The sequence below is a fragment of the Tachysurus fulvidraco genome, chromosome 4 (assembly GCF_022655615.1).
Source record: "Tachysurus fulvidraco isolate hzauxx_2018 chromosome 4, HZAU_PFXX_2.0, whole genome shotgun sequence".
Lineage (NCBI taxonomy): Eukaryota > Metazoa > Chordata > Actinopteri > Siluriformes > Bagridae > Tachysurus > Tachysurus fulvidraco.
In genome coordinates this window covers 7,927,688-7,952,658 of record NC_062521.1, presented here as the reverse complement: position 1 = coordinate 7,952,658, position 24,971 = coordinate 7,927,688, and the positions used below count along the sequence as shown (strand labels likewise).

Sequence of the window (24,971 nt, the reverse complement as noted above, 5' to 3'; positions counted from 1 at the left end):
CCTGAGTCAGCAGAATAAACAGCAGTGGACTAAGCAAACAGCCCTGAGTGGCCCAGTGATCAGTGTATCGGTGCTGTGGATGCTGTTCTTGATCCGGACAGACTAAGGTCTCCGATTCTGGAATTCATGGATGCAGTTGCAGAGGGGGGAGTTCAGGCAAAACAGGTTCAAATTTTCGTTCAGGTGCTGAGGGATGATTGTGATGAATGCTGAAGAGCATTCGTATGAATGTATCTTTATTGTCCAAGTGGGTGAGGGTCAGATGGATGCAATGGCATCGTCCATGGAGCTGTTTGGAGAATACACAAACTGCAGGGGATCCAGTGAAAGTGGTAGCTGATAATGTTCCTCATGACAAGCCTCTCAAAGCACCTCATCATAATGGGTGTACAACGGGATATGAACTTCTTCGGCAGGATGACAATGATGGTTGTCTTGAGGCACGTATGTTTAAGATGTTAGTAAAGACATCCGCTAAATTCCAGTCAGGAGCGGCTTCAAACTTTTCACCCTATGGTAGTAGGCATGCTAAAGAAGGCTGGCTCAGCACTGTGAGAGGTAACTTAAGGTATTTTATCTGTGTAAAACTACTGGTGTTTTTTTTTCTCCGTCACTGGGTTTGAAATGCCTGTTTCAGAATCTGTGATTATATTTATAAACAAATTTAGGGAATAGTAAATATCAGTAACAGTAAGTGATTTTGAATACAGGTAAAACATCTGAACAGTTGCTCAGTGAAGTCTGTTACAAAGACTAAAAACAGAACTTATAATATTGTAAGTAATTGTAATAAATAGATAAGGTTGTTTCACAACTGTGTCATGGAAGGGAAGTTCAGGGAAGGGAACCACAATTGGAAGGTGAAAAGAAATGAACTTATCTGCTTCTCCAAAACAGATGAATGCCTTTGGTCCATCTTTTAAATCCATAAAATCCATAAAAACACTGCAGTTACTACTAAAATTCCAAGTACTGTATACTCTTTGTAGAATATATTTAATCAAAGCTTAATTGTATTGAAAAGTGATCAGTAATTATGTGCAGCTGACAATTAACTAATATTTAATATAAATTAATTAATAACAATTAATTACAATTATTATTTTTTGTTTATGTTTCCTTAGGATCCATTTACACATTAGTGCACAGTATGTAGTATATGAGATGTCAGTTTGAGGTGACTGTCAAAGACTTATCCCATGTAAGCTTCACCCCATGTTGATCACACACCAAACATTGTGTATGTCCTCAGAATCTTCAATTCAATTCAATTCAATTCAAGTTTATTTGTATAGCGCTTTTTACAATAGACATTGTCTCAAAGCAGCTTTACAGAACATAAACACAGAGCAGAAGGTAAACATAATTAATGATAAAGGAATTAACGAATAATAAAAGAAATAAGAATTAACAGAATAAAAATTCTAGATTATTATTAGATGTATATAGTTCACAGTGTGTATGTATTTATTCCCCTATGAGCAAGTCTGAGATGACTCAGGCAGCAGTGGCAAAGAAAAACTCCCTTAAATTGGTAAAGGAAGAAACCTTGAGAGGAACCAGACTCAAGGGGGAACCCATCCTCATATGGGTGACACTGGGGGTGTGATTGTAATATACAGTCAGTTAAATGTGGTATTGGTGTAAGGATCATGGACTTCTGATCTCCTGAGTACCACAGAGTCTAACTGGAGATGTCTCAGGATTCTTAAAGTCGGCCTCGGCTTAGTGGACGTCCAAAGGCTTCGTCCCACAGAGGACGTTGGGAGCTGGTACAGTGTCTGGATGCCTCGGGATGGGTACAAAGAGAGAAGCAGTGGAAAGGGATTAACATATCTGCTGTTCATAAAAATGTGCTGGTCTGATGTACTGGTGCATGATATTATGGAATGTATTATGTGTACGCCTGACTGAAGAGATGAGTTTTTAATCTACATTTAAACTGGGAAAGTGTGTCTGCGCACCCGAACACTATCAGGAAGACTATTCCAAAGTTTGGGAGCTAAATAAGAAAATGCTCTACCACCTTTAGTAGACTTAGATATTCTGGGAACTACCAGAAGCCCTGAGTTTTGTGATCTCAGAGAGCGTGAAGGATTGTAACGTGTTAGAAGACTAGTTAGATACATGGGAGCTAAACCATTAAGAGCCTTGTACGTAAGTACCAGCAGTTTGTAGTCAATTCTATACTTAACAGGTAGCCAGTGTAGAGATGATAAAATTGGGGTTATATGGTCATACTTTCTTGTCCTAGTGAGAACTCTGGCAGCTGCATTTTGGACTAACTGTAACCTATTTATTAAAGATGCAGGACAACCACCTAGTAATGCATTACAATAGTCCAGTCTAGAGGTCATGAAGGCATGAACTAGCTTCTCAGCATCAGATACAGACAGGATGTTTCTCAGCTTGGCAATGTTTCTAAGGTGGAAGAAGGCGGTTTTGGTAGTATGGGCGATATGATTTTTAAAAGACAAGTTACTGTCTAATATAACACCGAGGTCTTTCACTGTCGAGCTACTAGTAACAGTACATCCCTCTAAATGGGAGTTAAGTTGTGAGAGTTTATGTGCACTGGTTTTTGGACCTATGAGTAGTATTTCAGTCTTATCGGAGTTTAACAATAGAAAGTTGCAGCTTTTATCTCTCTAAGACACTGAGTTAATTTGGACACTGTGGCTATTTCATCTGGTTTTGATGAGATATATAACTGTGTGTCATCAGCATAACAATGGAAACTAATCCCATGTCTTCTAATAATGTTCCCTAATGGAAGCATGTATATAGAGAAAAGCAGAGGTCCTAGAACTGATCCTTGAGGGACCCCATAATTAACGGGTAGTAAACTGGAGAATTCACCATTTAACTCTACAAAATGGTATCGGTCAGACAGGTAGGATCTAAACCAGCTTAAAGCCTGACCATGAATACCTGTGTAATATTGTAAGCGATCTAGAAGAATGTTGTGATCTATAGTGTCGAATGCAGCACTAAGGTCAAGTAGAACTAATAGTGACATACAGTCTTGGTCCGAAGCTAAGAACAAGTCGTTTGTAACTTTAACAAGTGCAGTTTCTGTGCTATGATGGGGCCTGAAACCTGACTGAAACTCTTCAAGGATGTTGCTCTCCTGTAAGAAGGAGCTCAGTTGAACAGACACAACCTTTTCAAGTATTTTAGACATAAACGGGAGGTGTGAGATAGGTCTGTAATTTGATAGTTCATTAGGGTCTAAGTTAGGTTTTTTGATGAGTGGCCTAATAACTGCCAACTTAAAAGACTTCGGGACGTAACCTAAAGATAACGAGGAGTTAATGATATTAAGAAGAGGCTCACCAGCTTTATGTAACACTTCTTTCAGTAGTTTAGTTGGGATGGGGTCTAGTGAACATGTTGTTGATTTAGCTGTAGTAATAAGTTTATCTAACTCTTCCTGTCCTGTACTTGTAAAGCTGTGCAAAGCCTTAGGTGAGATTGTGTCACTGGTTGCTCTCATATGTTGAGCGTCACCTATTTTATTCCTGATACTTTCGATTTTATCAGTGAAGAATCTCATAAAGTCCTCACTACTGAAATGTGATGGAATAGTGTGTTCAGATTTCTGATTTTTTGTTAAACTAGCCACTGTGCTAAATAAAAACCTGGGATTGTTCTGGTTATTTTCTATGAGTTTGCTCAGGTGCTCAGCCCTAGCAGCTTTTAGAGCCTGTCTGTAGCTGGACATACTGTCCTTATACGCAATTCTAAACACCTCTAATTTAGTTTTTCTCCATTTCCGTTCGAGTTTACGGGTCTCCCTCTTGAGTGTGTGAGTATGACTATTATACCATGGTGCAAGTGTTTTATCTCTAACCTTCTGTAATCTGACTGGGGCAACAGTGTCTAATGTGCTAGTGAATATAGCGTCTATGCTGTTAGTCATTGCATCTAGGTCGTTTGAGTTTGAGGGTACATTAAGAAGTCCAGACAGATCAGGCAGGTTATTTGTGAATCTGTCTTTGGTGGTCGAAATAATGGTTCTACCGAGTCGATAACGTGGTGAGACACAGTTAGTCTGTTCTATAGGTAGTGTGTACATTATGAGGTAATGGTCTGTGATGTCATCACTTTGAGGTATGATATCTATATCAGTGACTTCTATTCTGTGTGATATTATTAAATCTAGTGTGTGGTTACGTCGATGAGTTGCACTAGTGATGTTTTGTTTGAGCCCAAGTGAGTTTAGTAAGTCCATAAATGTGAGTCCTAAAGCGTCGTTTGTGTCGTCAACATGAATGTTAAAGTCTCCTACAATTAATGCTTTGTCAAAGTTAACTAATAGGTCTGAGAGAAAATCTGTGAATTCTCTAAGAAAAACTGTGTAGGGCCCTGGGGGTCTGTACACGGTCGCTAGAGCAAGAGACATCAGGGATTTCTTCGTGTGCACGTGCGATAGTGTAACATTAAGGACGAGCACTTCAAAAGAACTAAATCTAGGCTGTGTTCTCTGGGTAACAGTGAGGTAATCACTAAGGATAGAGGCGACACCACCTCCAGAATCTTGCATTATATATTTCATATAAATCCATGCAAGCACTATGAGTTGCATGAGTTCATGTAAATAAGGGTCTCGCTCTTAAATTATGTTATGCAAATAATATTAAATTGGACTGTGTTAGGCTAAATAGTACAAAAGGCAAATCTTTGTGTCCAATCTGTTACAAGGAGGTCCCAACAAAAACCTACCTTTCATACTTTGTGACAATAACTCAACGATGGTGGCCATTTTTTTCAGGATCAAATAACAAATTAGCACATAGTAGCATACCAAATATAGTTGAATCTCGCCTTAGTGTAACCCCAACATATGACCACATACCTAACTATGTTTTTTGACCTCAGACTCCTAATTTATATTTGACTTTCAAGAATTATGTGAATAGATTGAGGTTTTTATAAGGTATAGCTGTTGAAAAAAAATGTTTTGGATAAAAGTCACAGTTTTCTGAATAATTTGCCACAAATATTTTTCAGATTGGTGATAATGTTTTTTAACTATCTGTGTAATCATCAAACATTTATTTAAGGTTTTTTTGCACATAGATGACATTCAATTTGACCTGACTCTCTTAGAATTGACTCTCTTAACTATATAATTTATGTCCCCAATATATATATTTTTTTGACCACTGAATCGTATATGACTGGGATGTTTGGATGCTCTTTTAAGTGAGGTTTCTTCCTCATTTTGTGTCAAGACGTTTTTCCTTGCCATTGCGGCCTCATACATATAAATTTAAATTTTAAACCCTGACATTTTTATTCTATTAATTTCTAAAACTGCTTTGAGACAATGTTCATTGTTACAAGCGCTATACAAATAAAAATTTTACAATTTATTGAATCAGAACTATCCGGTATGTGTAGCGTCTGGTACAGGTCATTTAGATTCCAGGTCCCAGGCACCCTAAACTTCTGCATCTAATCTTCAATCAACCGATGAGCAACCCAGTTTCACACACACACAACTGGCTCCAAAATGACTGGAGCCTACACAAAGACCAGATAACCCCATGCGGCTTCTCTGATTGAACTCAAAGGGGCCCTCAACCAGGACACACACACACACACACAAAACACAATGAGACATTCCTTTAACTAATAAAACAAGTAGATAAGATACTCTAAGATTCTTATTCTTATAACCCTGTTGTAATGTGTTTCTTCTGTTAAGGCTTGCCTGACTTAACATTATTTGCTCCTTACTTTCCTGACAAGGGTGTATTTTATTCATGTGTCAGAAAACAACATTGTATTTAACATCAGTTATACTCTAATTACTGATCATGGCATGTTAATGTATACCTGTTCTAATGCTGTATGCCCCTTTAAGGTCTGATGTCAGAATGTATACGAAGCTATCGTTTTCTTTTTACTTCCCTAATGAAAGTGCATTTTGTTTTGTGTTTTATTTTGTTTATTTGCCTTTATAAGAACACAATATCGTATTAACATCAGTTACCCTTCGATTACAGATCTGTGTATGTAATGTACCGCTGCCTTTATACCGTCATTACCCTTCATCAATCCAAATGACCACAAAATTATCGGTTACTCATTTTTCAAACAATGGTGTATTTTATTTGAGCACGAAAGGTGCCATACCGTCTTAATACACCTTGGATAAAACTTTAAAGTCATCTTTAGGTGATCTTTCCAAGAAAAATGAGTAACCGATAATTTTGTGGTCATTTGGATTGATGAAGGGTAATGAAATCTTGGCCGTAGTATTGGCCATCTCCCCAAAGATGGGTGGAGTTCACGACCTTTAAATTGTCACAAACACCACCAATCCGTGGTCAGACTTTCGGAACAGCTTGGAGACGACTCCATCTTCCTTCAAAGAAGTTCCAGCAAGCTTCACTTCCAAGAACGACAACTATTCTGATCTTCAGGAGAACTTGGAAGAACGTCTTACCCCACCCTAACTGAGTTTTCAGAGATTTCTCTGTTGCATCCGGACTCTTGTGTTCTAAGTTTCATGTGAATCCATTCATGCATTCATGAGTTACAGCTGTAAATTAGTAAGTGATTAAATTATGTTTTGCCTTATTACATACTGACCTGTCACTGCTACATTCTTTGCATATTTCAAAATGATTTGAGTTTTAATGTTCCAGTTCGTTTGAATATGATACATTTTTTTTGCAGATTTGGTTAAAGACCTAGGAAGAGTAGATTTTACATATTAACTATTATGCTGTGGGTAGGGTTAAACTTTTCTGAAGGCAACTTAATGCATCAAGAGAAAAAAAAAATGTCTTAAAAAAGTAAAAAAAATAAAAATAAAAAAAAAGCTAATTATAGGGATCAAACACACTTCTCGTGACACCACTATTTTTTCCTCCCTGAAAACATGGTCCTCAAAACAGTTACCAAATTCTGGTTTGATAAAATAAATCACTACAGTGAAATAACCTCGCTTTTTATGGCTAAAGGTAAGGAGAATGACTTCAAATTGGATTTGCAGTGATAAAGAGAGATGGATCAAAGATTATACCCAAGCTATGAAAGTTTAATTTCAAGTAAAAAAAAAAAAAAAGATGTATTTAGAGCTTTAATTTTACTGGGCTTCACTCTTATAAAGTTAGAATGAATCCAATGTTTGATATCACAAAGGCAGAATATTACTTAGGTTAGGAAGTGGAAGAGTGAAAACAGTTTTATTCTAGCATAACTCTGAGTATCATCAGAAGAAGAGGGAAATAAAGACTATGGTGGTGAATGATCTGACCAAGAGGCAACCAGGGCAGTAACTAAGGAATACTGTTACAAGGTGGGGAAACAGGAGAAACAGTGTCAGTAGAAGACATTACACATTGTTCTTACACAAAAGAACATTACAGTAGAAGACATTTCCAAGATGAGATCCAAACTGAGATCTATTACTAATATAGCTGATGACAAACATAAAACCTGAGCATGTTAATGGCAATAGCAAGCAGATAGGAAACGAGTGTGTGAAGGACAAAAAAAATACTTAAAGAGAAAGAGATAGTCAATAACACCTAAGAAGGCAGGTCTCAATACTGTGTATAAAACCAGATGATATTAATAATCGATTGCACCAAAGCATTACGGCTTTACTCTCTAATACAAGAGTATTCTGGTATTTTGCAGAGCTTCAATGTATATAACACAATAATTCTTGAATGCATTGTCTATAATCAACTGTCTGTCTATCTCTCACAGAACAACCTCCAAGATCCCAACCAGTCTGGCTTTAAAGCAGCTCATTCCACAGAGACAGCCCTTTTGGATGTCTCTGAGAAACTACATGCTTCTAGATCAGCCAAACTGTCATCCATCCTTATCCTCCTTGACCTTTCAGCAGCGTTTGATACGGTCAACCACAAGACTCCCTTATCCACCCTCAGGAGTCTTGGGATTTGCGGATCAGCTTGGGAATGGTTCGCTTCCTACCTGGAAGGAGGCTCATTTCAGGTAACATGGAGGGGAGTGACATCTGCTCCACGCAGACTCTCCACTGGCATCCCACAGGGCTCAGTACTTGGTCCTCTTCTTTTCTCCCTGTATACTCACTCTCCTGGTGAAGTTATTTCCTCACATGGGTTCTCTTACCACTGCTATGCTGATGATACACAACTTATCTTCTCTTTCCCACCCTCAGATACCACAGCTTCTTATCGGATCTCAGCATGTCTGGCAGAAATTTCATCATGGATGACTGCTCATCAGTTAAAGCTCAATCCTAGCAAAACTAGATGAAATTCTGATCATCCCATGTGATTCATCCCCAGGTCACGATCTTGCTATATCCTTGCACAACAATCTGATCTCCCCTTCAGCCACAGCTCGCAACCTTGGGGGAACCATGGACAATCAACTGTCCTTTTCTCTCATGTTGCTAATGTGACTCGCTCATGTCGGTTTCTTCTCTACAACATTAGAAGGATTCGGCCATTTTTGTCCAGACAGGCTGCTCAGGTACTTGTTCAGTCTCTTGTCATTTCTAGACTGGATTACTGCAATGCACTGCTAGCAGGTCTACCTATGAATGCAATCCGTAATCTGCAAATCATCCAAAATGCAGCTGCCTGGCTTGTTTCCACCATCTCTCAGGGTAAGAGGCAAGTATAATACAAGACTCTTCTCTGTTCTGTCACCAAGGTGGTGGAATGAACTTCCCCTAGAGGTCCGGACAGCTGACTCACTGGCTATTTTCAAGCGGCGGTTGAAGACCTACTTATTCAGGAAACACTTCAACTACCTCTTCTTTCCCTATCTTTTGCATTAAAAAAACACAACCTTTTACACTTTTTCATTGTAACTTTGAACAAATGTTTTAAACTCATGGTATCTTATGTAACCTAGTGAGCCAGCATTAATGTATTCAATGCTAGAGATTTTAGCACTTATGTACATCGCTCTGGATAAGGGCGTCTGCCAAATGCTGTAAATGTAAATGTAAATAATATTCCTACACTGAACAATCCTACTCTGCAAACACAAATATCTTGTTTTTATCTATTTATCTATCTATTTATTTATTTATTTGTTTATTGTCTTAAAAATCAGAATGAAATGATTAATGAATATATTTAATAAATTAATTAACAGATAAATTAATACAACCAGGAAAAACAAGATAGCACACCAGAGCCTCCAGGAACACCAGAATCACAGCTGATGTCGTCACACTCTCTCTCCCTCTCTTCAACATCACCACTTCTGTGCTTTTCAGAGAAAATGGAGAAACTGGTATCTGCTGGAACTAAGCTTTCCCACTCTATAGCTGCGAGTCCCCAAATACCAACCAAGAAACGGCGGGCTCCACAACCACCAAAGCCTAAGAGCCCAGCCTGCCCTCCCCCTCCATCTGAGAGGGCACTCCGACCTCTGCCTCAACGTCAGGGATCACACCAGCCCTCATCTGCAAACAGTACTGGTAACTGATATGTGTTGGGTCCCTGCTATGACAGCAGTAACAATCAGAAGTGTTTTCAGAACAAGCGGGAGCCCAATGTCCCTTTATCTTTCCCTGTCTCTGTCCTGATATGTGATAGAAAGACGATGGCCCTCTCCAGCCGCACAACAACTCTATCTAATCTACTGCCTTTAGGACGTCATTCTGAGATGGATACAGGGCCAAAACCAGTTACTGTTAATTTAGCACTTCTGAACATCCGTTCATTAAAGAACAAATCATTTTTAGTTAATGCCCTTATCACCACTAACAACCTGGACTTCGTGTTTCTAAATGAAAGCTGGTTAGATGATAGCTGCAGCGCTACAGTCCTCAATGAATCAGCCCCACCCAACTTTACTTTTATAAGTGTCTGTAGAGCTGTTAGAAGAGGTGGAGGAATAGCTGCTTTATTCAAAGATGCCTTTCAATGCAAGCAAGTATTACTTAGTGATTACCAGTCTTTTGAATATTTGTGTATTGCTCTAAAAGGTACACCACACATTCTGTTTACAATTATTTATAGGCCTCCCAAATACACCCCAAATTTTGTTCATGAATTCACAGGACTTTTATCAACAATCTCCTCTGAATTTGATTATTTTGTTATTGCTGGAGATTTCAACATTCATATAGACAATGCAGAAAACAATACTGCAATTGAACTGTTAAATGTTTTAAACACTTTTGATCTGACCCAGCACGTGCAAGGTCCTACACACAATAGGGGACACACTCTTGATCTGCTCATTAGCAAGGGTCTAAACATTCCATCCACTGTTATCAAGGATGAAGCGCTATCTGACCATTTCTGTGTTTACTTTGATTTATTGATCTGTCCTGCCACTGATGCTAGATCTGTCTATGTCAAAAAAAGGTTCATAAATGAAGACACCAGTGAGGTATTTATGAATGCTATATCAATGTTGCCAAACATATCAGCAGACTCTGTTGATGTTCTCCTTGAAAATTTTAACTTAAAAGTTAAAGATGTTATTGATGGTATAGCTCCAGTAAAGGTCAGGATGATCACTGGCAGACGTAAAGCACCTTGGAGAAACACAACAGCGGTACAGAGCATGAAAAGAACATGCAGAAAAGCTGAACGTATGTGGCGGAAAACAAAACTTGAAGTACTTTATAGCATCTATAAGGACAGTCATCGTGCTTTCAATGTAGAACTAGGCACAGCTAGACAGATCTTCTTCTCAAACATTATAAACAACAACATAAACAACACTCGCACTCTTTTTGCTACTGTAAAGACACTAACAAACCCCCCAAATCAAGTTCCTAGTGAAATGCTCTCTGACAACAAATGCAATGAGTTTGCAACCTTTTTATCTGAGAAAATCAGTAATATCAGAATGGCAATCAATACGGCCTCATATTGTAATGTGGTCAGTCAGACCTCACTACAACAACCTCAAACATTTGTCATTTTCTCAAAATTTGACATAATTGATATAAAAACCCTGGAAGAAACAGTACAACATCTTAAAGCATCCCTTGCATCTTAAAGCATAAACTTGCACCCTTGACACCCTCCACACATCCTTTCTCAAAAAGGTACTTAACTGCTTAGAAACTGACCTCTTAAAAATAGTAAATACCTCTCTGTTCACAGGCATTTTTCCAGAGTCCCTAAAAACGGCAGTTTTTTAAGCCTCTCCTAAAAAAGAGTAACCTAGACAAAACCATACTTAGCAACTACAGACCAATCTCTAATCTTCCTATTATAGGCAAGATCATTGAAAAGGTTGTTTTCAATCAGCTGAACAAATTCTTAGACTCAAATGGCTATCTGGACAATTTTCAATCTGGATTACACCAGCATCACAGCACAGAGACAGTGCTCATAAAGATAAGAAATGATATTCGCTTAAACTCTGATTCGGGTAAAATATCAGTGCTGGTGCTACTAGATCTTAGTGCTGCCTTTGACACGGTAGATCACACCATACTCTTACATAGACTGGAAAACTGGGTAGGGCTTTCTGGGATGGTCCTCAAATGGTTTAAATCATACCTAAAAGGGAGAGGTTACTATGTGAACATAGGTAACCATAAATCTGAGTGGACATCCATGACATGTGGAGTCCCACAGGGCTCAATTCTTGCACCGCTTCTCTTTAATTTATATATGCTCCCAATTGGTCAAATAATGAAAAAGAACCAAATTGCTTACCATGAAAATTAACAGATGGATGCGTCAAAACTTCCTCCAGTTAAACAAAAACAAAACCGAAGTCATTGTATTCGGAAATAAAGATGAAACTCTCAAGGTTAACACACACCTTGACTCTAGGGGTCTAAAGACAAAAAATAAAGTCAGAAATCTTGGTGTACGCTGCTGCCAGAATTCTGGCCAGAACGCTGCTGCCAGAATTCTGACCAGAACCAAAAAATCTGTGCACATCACTCCAGTCCTCAGGTCCTTACACTGGCTTCCAGTTACGTTTAGAATAGATTTTAAAGTATTGTTAATCGTTTATAAATCACTTCATGGCTTAGGACCGAAATACATTACAGATATGCTAATTGAATATAAACCAAGCAGACTACTCAGATCATTAGGATCAGGTCAGTTAGAGATACCAAGGGTTCACTCAAAACAAGGTGTGTCAGCATTTAGTTATTATGCCACCTATAGCTGGAATCAGCTTCCAGAAGAGATCAGATGTGCTTCAAACTTTTAAATCAAGATTAAAAACACATCTGTTTAACTCTGCATTTACTGAATGAGCGCTGTGCTGCTTCACACTGATTGCACTTTTAATCTAAATCACTTTTACTCTTGTTTTTTACACTCTCTTTTTAACATATTTTAAACTGTTTTTATTAAAATCACATTTATTTTCTTGTTATTAAATTGTTATTTGTTTTTGTTATGATTTTATCATGTTTCTTATTTTTCATATACATTTCTTTTTCTCTTTTATAAACTGTTTTCTAATTTCTATGTAAAGCACTTTGAATGACCTCTGTGTATGAAATGTGCTATACAAATAAACTTGCCTTGCCTTGCCGAATAGATTTTCACAAAAAAATGAAAATGTGAAAATACAGTGTGTCTATGAAGTACAAAATCATTTCAACTGTAAGATGTAAATGCAAGTGTAGATGCAAATATTTTAAAAAAGAAAGGAGGATTATGAGGTGGATAATATCCATACACCAGAAATGTCTTTGATATGCTCCTTTACCCAACAAATGCTGAAAAATAGTAGAAAATTTCTTTCTTTTCCAATACCCATTATTGAAGTTTAGGATTTATACTTTGACTAGAATTTTTGCTGAAATATGTTAACTCTGGATATTAATATTAACGATAACCAAAAAAGAAAATAAGTAACCAAATTCGGCAGCTTATATGCTGTATGTCTATATGTTTTTGACCCTCAAATGTTTGTGTATATGTGTGAGAAAAAAAGACTGTGTGCTAACATGCATGTTAAAAAGGCAAAATATACACAATATAGCCAAATATCTGTAAAAATAAACCTGAATAAAAGTTGTAGTGTGTTTTCTATGCATAAACCAATCCACTTACACTCCCTTTCAGTACAAGACATACACAGCTTTCCTTCAAAAAATGATGCTTTCCTTCAAAAAAAAAATGTCTTCAGTGGAATTATTAAAAAATAACTGACCTGTTGTCTGTTGTTAGGTGTGTAGGGTAGAAGAGTGGACACATGAAACATTAGTTCATGGTCCTTGTAGGTAGTGTAGAGTGAGTGGGTCCCTGTTGAGTCCACTGTAACACAGATAGGCCAATAAGACAAAGACATTCAGACAAGACATAACACAAATATGACTAGTCCTAACAATAATTTCTCCTATATCAAACACCTATGTAGAACATGGCAAAAAGGGCTGCTCTGTAGCTAGTGGTGACTACTTATAAGTTTACAGAGATGTAATAATTGTCCTTGATTACAAAGAACATTACTATTTTGAGAAATACTATATATATAAGTTGAAAAACAGACATGATCCATCTACAGCCATGTATTAATCCCCAATCAGAAAAAAACAGGTTTTGTAGAAAGTGCAATTCACAAATTTGATTTGCCAAGCAATTACCCCAATCAGCCATAACATTAAATTTAGTGTATAATACTGCCAAAACAGCTCTGACCCATCAAGGCATGGGCCCCATAAGAGCTCTGAAGGCATGCTGTGGTATTTGACATTAATAATTTGGCAGCAGATCCTTTAAGTCCTGTAAATTACAAGGTGAACCCATGGATGGATTGGACTTGGTTGTGCAGTACATCCCAGAGATGCTTTGGTTGGACTGAGATCTGTCAACTCTGTTTTCAAGTTGTACAAGCCATTCCTGCACAATTTTTTCAGTGTGGCAGGGCACATTGTACTGAAGAGGTGTACTTGTTCTGCTACAATATTTAGGTAGGTGGTACATGTCAAAATAATATCCACATGAATGCCAGTACTCATGGTTTCTTAGCAGAACATTACTCAGAGCATCAAATCTGATGCTCACATGCTCATTCGTAAGCATGTGGATAGGGTTCAGAACTCTCAGCAGTCTGTGGCAATTCAGTCTCATAAGCAGCAAGCCATGATTTAGTTAAATTTTCGATTAAATTTATTTGTACTATGCTTTTAACAATTGTTTGTGGAGAAGCATAGAAACAGAATAAATTGTTTAAAATTAAATTACTATTTATCTCTAACATCTAACTCATTTTTTGTCAGGGTAATTTCTAAGTCAGTAAGTTCATTACTGTCTTAAATGTTCACTGATGAAATTGAACAATGTACTGTGTGTTCTGACACTTTTCTATCATGACCAATTTTAGCGTTTTCAGCAATCTACATGTGCACATTAGCTATTTTGTACTGGAGAAGAGAGGGTAGCTTTTGCTCCCCATATGCATCAGTGAGCCACTAGTTGTCCTTCCTTGGACCAAACTTTGGTAAGTCCTAGCTACTGCATGCTGTGAACACCCCTGAAGGCCTACCATTTTGGAAATATTCTGACCCAGTTGTCTTACCATCACAAAAAACACATCAACTTTAAAAAGTGACTTCCTTCCCAATGTATCCCAAAATATTAACAAGTTCTAATGTAGCAAGATAATTAATGTTATTCACATCACCTGTAAGTGGTTTTAATGTTATGGTTGATGAGAAATCATAATGTGTAATTGCATAACTGCATACACCACTAGCAAATAATATAGGTACATGCAAAGGAGACAGACATGTATACATGTGCATTGTGAGCATACTCTTATTATCTAGCTGTGCTTTGTATTTATTGAAGCCTTTTAGTTGCACTCTCTGTCCGAGCTGGTCCAGGAATTCCTCCAGTGCCGGTCCAGCACTCTCATTATTGTACATCTCTTCCTCTGTGCTCTGACCTGCCTTGCAGTACAACACACCCACCTTGTGCTGGAAACTTAGCTGAAAAACATACAAACAGACATACAGTATGTAATTCTTACTAGTTAATACAAGCAAATAAATAAATAAACCAAATTAATAAGAGTCTAATTATATGGCAGTTCTGCCAAACCCAAAAAGGAATAATGCATGGTAATATTGGATTTACTGTTCAACTTTCTGAATATATCCACAATGACTAGTTCAAACAAGCAAAGCAAACACACAATATTTATAATCACAGTCCAATTATTTATAAAGTATTAGATTTTACTAGACTTGTTTAGGACCTATTTACTCCTATTTTCCAGTCAAGAACTAAGAGTACTAGACATTTTTGACTAATATTTACAGTGTCATCCCATTTGGTGTCAACTAATTTGTATACAGTACATAATAATAGTTTAAACACAGTTCATGGTTTTAATCTCATTCAAAATATTCTCCATTTACCCTGACAGAAAGCAAGGGCATCATGTTTTTGCATATATACCACAAAAACTCAAAAAGTCGAAACAAGTGACCAGCCTAAAAAATTATAATGGTAGAGGTTGTTGTCTTCAAAAATATTGTTAACTTTATTATATACTGCTCTTTAATGGAGTCGCAGTAATACAGTATGATTGTAATGAGCCTGTCTGTGTTGTCCTGTTTCTGTCTGCTGTCTTGCCCTGCAGTTGATTGTTTTGCTCCGCCCACTTGTTGGTTACCATGGACACTAACACTCAATCTCTCCCTCAGGTGTGTTGTCTCTGTCTCACATTGTCTCTGCTTGATGATTGGTTCATGTCACACATATATTCACTGTTTGTTCACTTCCCTGTCGCAAGTTGTTATACGTATATGCATATGCGTGTCTTTCTGGTTGCTTTCAGCCCAGTGTTTTTGCCTAGTCCTGCCTACCTGTCTGTGTTCCTGTGTCGTTCATTAAAAGGATTAACTGCATTTGGATCCTCATTCGCCTTTGTCTAACCGTGACAATGATATAGATCACAGTAAAGTTATGAAATACATGCATCAAATTTATTCTTTATAATTTAATTCTGTTTGGATTAGGCAAAAGCTTATTTCCTTAGGGGAGCTTTTACTTGAAATTAATTTTTTTTAACTTACTTGTTTTGATACTATGTTCTTATTTGGTTTTTATATCTTACTTTTATTTTAACGTATTATTTGTATAATTGTATGTTTCCTTTTTGTTCTGTGAAGCACTTTGAGATGCTACTTTTAAAGGTGCTATAGAAAATAAAGTTTATTATTATTACTATTTATTAATTAAAATAAATACTAGAAAGAAATCACTCTTATTAGCAAATACAATAATGTAAAAACCTCAAACAACCCATCTGTAAAATAGTAATCATTCACAGGGCTGTTTATCATTAGTAATCAAAATAGTAATCATTCACAGGGCATTTATTTTTAGTTACTACTTTAGTTTCTGGCAGAGGTGGGAAGTAACGGAGTAAAAATACTCCGTTACTGTACTTAAGTAAATTCTTCTGGTATCGGTACTTTACTCCACTATTTATTTTTCGGACAACTTTTTACTTTTACTCATTACATTTTTACACAAATATCTGTACTTTTTACTTCTTACATTTTCAAAACGGACTCGTTACTTTTAGTATTATTTCTTCTCATTGAGCGCTGTTTCCAGCCCATCATCCTATAATTGTGCGGCTTTTTCACCATGTGACTGGTGTACTGTATTATTTACTGGCTATCAGACATAGACTAAGGATAGCGGAGCTAACAATGAGCAGCACGCCTACAAAAGGAATGGCTAATGTTAATTCAGAGGGAGTCACCGATGTTAAAATAACTAACAACGAGGACATTCCTGAACACCCATGGCCATTTATGAGGGAGATGTTTGAAATAATCGGCGTCAAAAAGGATTCCTGGCGAATGCGTTGCAAATTGTGTCAACCAGGGGCGGTTCTAGCCCTTTTTTAGGGTGGCGTCATGCAGCCCCCCTGTCTGTGATCTCAACCCCCCTAAACTATAAGGATAATTTTTACTTTCATAAATAAACAATAAAAATTACGTTAAAATGCAGGACATGTCGTCGATGGGAAAGAAAATTATTTATCAGTTTGATCCAAGAGCGATATTTTTTTTTTACTTTGCTTTTACACGCGTGTGTTGTAATCTTTCAAAAGTGCGTCTTCAGCTGTCTGCTTTATTTGAACGGAGAAGCACAGGTACGCGCAGCGTGCACGCGCAGTCAGAGCTGGAGGAGTTTATCTATAACGTTAATCGGCGGAAAGACGCAAAGACGGCAACCAAAAGCAGTGAAATTTCACTATTCTTATTACCAGAGTTGTCATATGTAATATTTAACTCTCCTTGTTTTAAATTCTCACTGAGGGCTAAAACCCCTAAAGATGAAATCCTAGAACCGCCCCTGGTGTCAACCCAAAAAACACGAAGTGCTTAATTTAATTAACATTAATTTTGTCATTTGTAAAACATCACAATAATTTTGAGTTGTTTTCAAGGACAGAGCTGGAATCTCCCTACAGTTTGGGATATGGCCTTGGTGATACACTTGGTATACATTATATTTCCAAAAGTATTGGGTCACCTGACCTTTCCAGCTATATGTGGTTGTTTTCTGATCTCATCCCTACTGATCACCTTTGGGATGAATGTGAACGCTGACTCCACCCTACCTCACCTACATCAGTGCCTGCCTTTCGTAACAATCTTGTGGCTGATGAACACAAATATCCATCAGCACACTCCAAAATTATATACACACACACACACACACACACACACACACACACACACACACACACACACACACACACATATATATATAACATCCAGTTACCAGCATGACACTAAACAGGTAGCAGTATCGGCGACTTTTTACTTAAGTACAGTAAATGTCAGAGCCCATACTTCTTTACTTTAACTTGAGTAAATGAGTGTAGTCACTACTTCTACTTTTACTGGAGTCTTAAAAACTGAGTATCTGTACTTCTGCTTGAGTAAAGGATGTGTGTACTTTTGCCACCTCTGGTTTATGGTCAGGGTTGTATTGAATCTGGAGCATATCCTAGGAACACTGGGCATGAAGCAGGAATAACACTTTACTGGATGCAGTACAGTGCACATCATGCACATTCTTATAATCATACTGTCAGGATTACACCCAGACTTTTTACCTGGTGGAACATTATGGGCATTCCACAAGAGTTGTCTCTTGTGTCATGGCTTTTTGTTTACAGGAGTAAGTGTAAAAGTTTAAAATTAAATACTTCAGCACATCCACGGCTACAGAACATCAGTAGTTTCTCACACTGCTCTAATCTCTTCCACAGATCAGCAACTGTTGTGGCTTTATTTTCCAAAGATTGGAAATCAGGATTCAGATCAGATTTCATTATTTCAGTGTTCTTAGCTTCAAGGAGTGGTTTTACCCATTTTGTAGCATAACAAGGGGCCTTGTCTTGCATGAAAATTGTGGGCTGAATAGAGAATGCTCACAGAGAAAGAACAACTATTCCAAAGGAGGATCTGATTAACATTTGCATTTACCCTGCCATGTAGCTGTAAAGTGGCCCAACTACAGCTGCAAAAAGCATTCACCAAACAATGACACTTCATCCTCCACCTTTCACTTTACAGTAATACCACATATTTAACAGTAATACCATAAAATGTTTGTTTAAACAAAGGATGGCTATTAATTTTAGAAAAAAAAGGGTAGGAAACATAAGGAATTTCATGTTTTGGTCTACTGGTACTGTTAAAGGGAAGGAACACTGGAAAGGCCCTTAACCCTCAATTGCTCAGCTGTATAATTGAGATAAATGTAAGTCGCTCTGGAGAAGAGCGTCTGCCAAAAATGTAAATGTTTTTCATTTATTCAATATTTTGAATGGTTTCATATTGAGCTTAGTATAAAGAATAAAGCACACTCCAAATCACAGAATTCAGGTGTTACAATCACTTCCTTGGCCAGCGGTGTTCTACAAATATTTCTGAAAAAATGGGTCACTCTCAGAAACTCAGTAAATTCAAGCATGGTACCGTGATAGGTTGCCAACTGTGCAAAAAATCCATTCGTGAAATTTCCTCACTACTAAATATTCCACAGTCAACTGTTAGTGGTATTATAACAAAGTCAAAGCAATTGGGAACAACAGCAACTGATAGATTGATAGAGCGGGGTCAGTGCATGCTGAGGTACCCAGTGCATAGAAGTCACCAATGTTCTGCAGAGTCAATAACTACAGACCTCCAAACTTCATGTGGCCTTGAAATTAGCTCAAGAACAGTGCAAAGAGAGCTTCATGAAATAGGTTTCCATGGCTAGGCAGCTGCAGCCAAGCCTGTGTCAAGTGTAAAGTTTGGTGCAGGGGGATTATGGTGTGGGGTTGTTTTTCAGGGGTTGGGCTTGGCAACTAAGATCCAGTGAAAGTAACTCTTAATGCTTCAGCATACCAAGATATTTTGGACAAGTTCATGCTCCCAACTTAGTGGGAACAGTTTGGGGATAGCACCATCCTGTTCCAACATGACTGTGCACCAGTGCGCGATGCAAGGTCCATATAGACATAGACAAGCAAGTTTGGTATGGAGGATCTTGATCTCATCCAGCATGGTGAATGGTCAAAAATTCCCATAAACACACCTAAACATCATGTGCATGTAAAGGCAGTCATCCCAAAACATTTGCCAATATAATGTAGCACAACTAGTACTGAATAAAGATGAACTAGTGATATTCATAGGAACAATCTGCTTATTAAGTATTACGTATCAACCATAGATCAGAATCTTCAATGAAAATAATGGTATTTATAATCCTTAGTGTTCACTAAGGTCCAAATGGGTCATATTGTCAGTGACGTGGGGATAAAAGAAACCCAAATGCAGGACAGCTAAAATAAACAGGATTTATTAACCAAAAAAAAAAAAAACACGAAACATAGACACAGACTTGAGACAGGACGACAACAACAGGACAAAACAAAGAATTCCACGCTGCTCAATGCAACGTGGCTCAACTAAATACTAAAAACCATCAGACACATAAGGAACAGGTGTGCAGAGACGGGGAGGAAGAGACAAGGGCGGGGCAGACACGTGACACCAAAGTACGGGCAGAGTCCTGACAGATATGTTAATATGGAAGGCCATACACATTACAATGATTGGTGAAATAAGTCATGAAATACTTACCCCCTGCTCATCCAGCTTCAGAAGCTGTTCAGGGACTTTGGGGGAATTGAGAGCCAATCGGAGGCATTGAATGTTGAGCTCAGGAATTACATACTCCATCACCTCCTTCATTGGGAGGCCACGGGCTGTGCCATGCCTTGCTGTAGAAGGCACTGCATCTTCCAGAATTGCTCCTCGAAGAGTAGTCAGCTAACAGGTAAGACAATAAATATAACACAATGTGAGCAGATGAAATTTAAAATTCAAATAAAAAAAATCTAAATTATTACAGGCCCATCTCAGTTGGTCTCCTGAAACACCACTAAAAATCAGACTAGACCACCACTCTATATGGTGTAAAACTACAATGTGCAGAAAAATACATATGAAACATACCTTGCATTTATTAACTATTTGGCACCATGAGACTGGTATTTACATTCCTGACAAATTTGTAATGGTGAAACAAGAATTTTATTAGGGGCAGCATCCCATCCATATGTACCACAAAAATGTAAAAGAAATAAAACTATAAAACAGGTAGTGAATACTCTACCATGCACAAACAGGGAACAGGTATGTTTCCCCTACTTGAAAAGTTTTTTTGCCCGACTCTAGGGCAATAAGTGGACACATAATTTTAAACAGTATTATCTAATTACTAATTAGGTAAATTCTTTTGAAACAGTAAATTGATCAATGTGGGGTTGTGAGAAATAACCATTTTCAGAAATTATACTTTCATATTACCTGCTGCATATACATAATGTATTTCTTAATGTGACTCAAAAGGAACACTGGACTAAAGCCAAGGTGGCAATATGTATTTTTTATACATTATAGTGTGCCTGGCAATACACAGGGTTGCTTAAGATGAAGAGAAGTAAAAACCTTGATAGATCAACAGGCAGAACTCACAGTACACACCCAGGAGATGTGTGCATGAAATATTGATAAGAAGGGAAGTGGAGAAAGCACCAACAAAGCCTAATCTGGTGCAGTCTCATCAGCCTTGTTTGCTTTAGAAAACGTAAAAGGCAGTGGATGATCTAAAGGTATGGAGAAACATCAAGTGGCAGTAAAGAGTTAGTGATTAAGACAAATTAGAACAAGCCAACAAGAGAAGACACATTAGTCCTACCCTTTAAACTTTAAGATCATGCACTATGGTCAGCTCTTTAGTGTTTCCTCTAGAGACCAAACACATTTATTTCTTAGGTTTTCAATTTTGAGAAATCAGTGTTTTATTTCTGGCTTATACTCAAACCTACATTTGAGATGGGAAAGAATTCTCTGTGACAATAACAAGCATAAAATAATGTTTAAATATTATCTCTAAGAACTCACATAACCCTTGAGATCTCTTCAGTGCAATGCATAATGTACATAACCCTGATGTGTAATGAAACCTCTGAAACTTGTGAGGATTCTTACTTAGCTTGTCACCAAAATACCTTGTAAGTCAGACAACTGAGTTATGCACTGAGGTTCTAGCATTTTATCCATTGTAAAAAGCAGTTTAGAAGGTATGGTGTCCTCTTGCTTTAAGTATGTAGTATTCCAGCCCATTATCAAAAGACAACCCTTGAAAATTCAGTTTTAGTTCTATATTAAAGTTGACATTGCTTTGTAAAGTTGTGGAGAAAGCTGTTATACAAGTGATGTGACAAACACATCTCGTCTGTTATTGGGTCTAGCTTTTACAAACTACGGATTCTCTCCAAAATTAAACACCTTCTTACCCCTAAGACTTTAAAAATGGTTGTTCATGCGTTTATAACCTCTCGCTTAGATTACTGTAACTCTTTATATTGCGGCATATCTAAACCTCAGATTACGCGTCTACAGCTCGTTCAAAATGCTGCTGCCAGATTTCTCTCTAGTTGTCGCAAACATGAACACATCACACCCATTCACAAATCTCTACACTGGCTGCCCGATTTCTCAGAGAATAGATTTTAAGATTTTACTCTTTGTCTATAAGTCTCTCCATAATACTGCTCCTCTCTACTTATCTGAACTTCTTCATCCCTACATCCCTACCTATTAGAAGTCTTCGTTCAACTGACCAGGCTATGTTGGTGGTCCCTCGTGTACGGCTCAAGCGTTTCTGTGGCCGGTCATAGACTATGGAACTCCCTGCCACTAGAGATTAGGATGGCACCCACCATTTCTAGTTTTAAATCCATGCTAAAGACCCACTTATTTTCTCTAGCCTTTTCATGATTGCCCAGGGTTTTATGTCTGTTTATATCTTATGGTTTATATCTATATTACTTTCTTTTAAAATGGTTAATTTAATTTTTTTAATAATTCTTATTTAAGTTTCTTGAACTATCTTATTGTGTATGTGTGTATTTTTAAGTGTATGTGCAAAAACACAAAAAAATGCACTGTGAAGCACTTTGGTCAGCTGTTTGTAAATGTGCTATACAAATAATGTTGAACTTGAACTTGTGTGTTGGAGCATCACTTGTGGATGGAAAGAGTTGAATTAAATCAGCTAATGATTTTTTCTGTTCACTTACCTTTTTTGAGAGAGTATTTGAAAGTGTGTTGAAAAGCATGCTGAAAATTACAAGCTCTGCTGTTATTTCCTGCCTTCTAATTACTTCCACACATAGACACACCTGGTTTCTTTGAATTTCATTCAGGTTGTAGTGCACATCACAGACCTCATTAAAGTTACCAGTGACTTTTGTGTATTCAAAACATTAGTTTTGCTGGACTTGAGGAGCTGCATTTCACACTGCTCCACACTAGTTTTACCTGAATTAATTAATTAATGAAGTTAGTTTCTTACATGGAAAATTAACTTGCAAATGGTGTTATTTCATTTTATTGTTCATTTTGGAAATCAAATTGTCAATGTGCATTACCATTAAAAGATTTTTATGTTAATTTAAAGGATTACATAATTTGCAAAAATTAAAAAAAGAAAATAATAAATGATTCTGGAGACAAATAGAACAGTGTGTCTACAATTTTTATATATCTGTTTTCCCATTAAGTTCTAACTCATGTTATTCAAATGCCTAGATATTTGATTATTCTTTATGATTATAGGTAAATACTCTTATTCTTCTAACAAATGAAAGACCTGTATTTATATTTTAGACAAGAATAGTCATAAATAGGGGGGCACGGTGGCTTAGTGGGTAGCACGTTCGCCTCACACCTCCAGGGTCGGGGTTCAATTCCCGCCTCCGCCTTGTGTGTGCGGAGTTTGCATGTTCTCCCCGTGCCTCGTGGGTTTCCTCCGGGTACTCTGGTTTCCTTCCCTGGTCCAAAGACATGCATGGTAGGTTGATTGGCATCTCTGGAAAATTGTCCATAGTGTGTGTGTGTGTGTGTGTGTGTGTGAGTGAATGAGAGTGTGTATGTGCCCTGCGATGGGTTGGCACTCCGTCCAGGGTGTATCCTGCCTTGATGCCCGACGACACCTGAGATAGGCACAGGCTCCCCGTGACCCGAGGTAGTTCGGATAAAGCGGTAGAAAATGAGATGAGTAGTCATAAATAAGAATAAGTATACTTTCTATTGAGGACAGATAAGTGGGCTGGATGACATGGTGGTATACTCAGACATATATTCGGGTAGATGGGGCTCATAAACCTTGTGTGGTAGCTCATCTAGGAAGCTCAAACCTCCGCTGCCTTGTGGCTATACCCACTCATGGGGAAGGCTAAGGGAGTAAACCCCAACAGAAAATCTGGAGACGGAGTCCCTAAAGTCGCTACAAACTCTGCACCAGGCAAGATACAAAGAAGAAAAAAGAAGACTCCAGCTCTTCGTTTTGCAAGCTGGAATGTCAGAACCTTGTGTCCTTGACTCACCACTGACCTTCTGCAGGTAAACGATGCAAGGAAGACTGCCGTCATTGACAGGGAACTCTCTCGACTGAATGTCGATATTGCCTGTCTTCAAGAGACCTGACTGGCTGGCAGCGGCACCATCAGGGAAGCCAATTACATTTTCTTCTGGCAAGGAAAGCATTCCGATGAACCTAGGCAGCACGGTGTCGGCTTCGCTGTAAAGAACACACTCGTCGCCTTCATCGAGCCTCTGTCATCGGGCACTGAGAGGATCCTTGCTCTCCGGCTGTCAGCAGCTCTCCGGCTGCCAACATCCTCAGCGTGTATGCCCCAACCCACTGCTCAAACCCAGAAGAAAAAAATCTGTTCTACGAGGCTCTGGATGATGCAATATCCAATATCCCCAGTACCGAGGGCCTCTACCTACTAGGAGACTTCTTGGGCCACTTGTCTCGGCTCGCACAGAAGGGGTAAGATCAACGAGAATGGCCAGCGACTGCTGGGGATGTGCTGCTCCCACAGCCTATGTGTGACTAACACCTTCTTCAAATGCAAGGAGATCCACCAGGTGTCATGGAGACATCCTCGTTCCCACCACTGGCACCAGCTAGATCTTGTCATCACAAGGCGTGTGGAACTAGCCAGCGTCCTTCTCACCCGCAGCTACCACAGTGCCGACTGCGATATGGACCACTCCCTTGTGGCCAGCAAGGTACGAATAATACCCAAGAAACTGCACCACGCCAAAAAGAAGGGTCGCTCATGCATCAACACCTGCTGTACAAGCAACCCAGAAAAGACACAGCAGTTCATCTGCAAGCTCCATGAGGCTCTTACCAAAGAGACACCTGATGACACCATTGACTCCAAGTGGTCCCACCTCTGAAATGCTGTGTACAACTCAGCCATTACTGCCTACGGGAAGAAGGAGAGCAAAAACACAGATTGGTATGAGGCCAACTGGGAGGTGATGGAGCCTGTGACTGAGGCAAAGAGGAAAGCCCTCCTGGCTTACAAGGCTGTGTCTAGCCCTGGTACATTACAAGCCCTCAGGTCTGCCAGGAAAAATGCACAGCAGACCACCCACCACTGCGCTA

At 38.4% G+C, this 24,971-nt stretch overlaps 1 protein-coding gene across 6 annotated transcripts in view; it reads right to left on the bottom strand.

The window, feature by feature from the left end:
* Nucleotides 1-24,971, bottom strand: part of LOC113655237 (signal-induced proliferation-associated 1-like protein 2) — a 151,991-nt gene that overhangs the window by 84,737 nt on the left and 42,283 nt on the right. For all 6 annotated transcript variants that reach the window (XR_007140347.1, XM_047812116.1, XM_047812117.1 and 3 more), the window contains exons 4-6: nt 20,081-20,269; nt 14,725-14,899; nt 13,120-13,223 (exon numbers count right to left, since the gene is read on the bottom strand). Coding sequence is in view for 5 of the 6 variants with exons in the window: in XM_047812116.1 (XP_047668072.1) it covers nt 13,120-13,223; nt 14,725-14,899; nt 20,081-20,269 (468 nt within the window). In the remaining variant the exon portion in view is untranslated. The remainder of the gene's footprint in view (nt 1-13,119; nt 13,224-14,724; nt 14,900-20,080; nt 20,270-24,971) is intronic.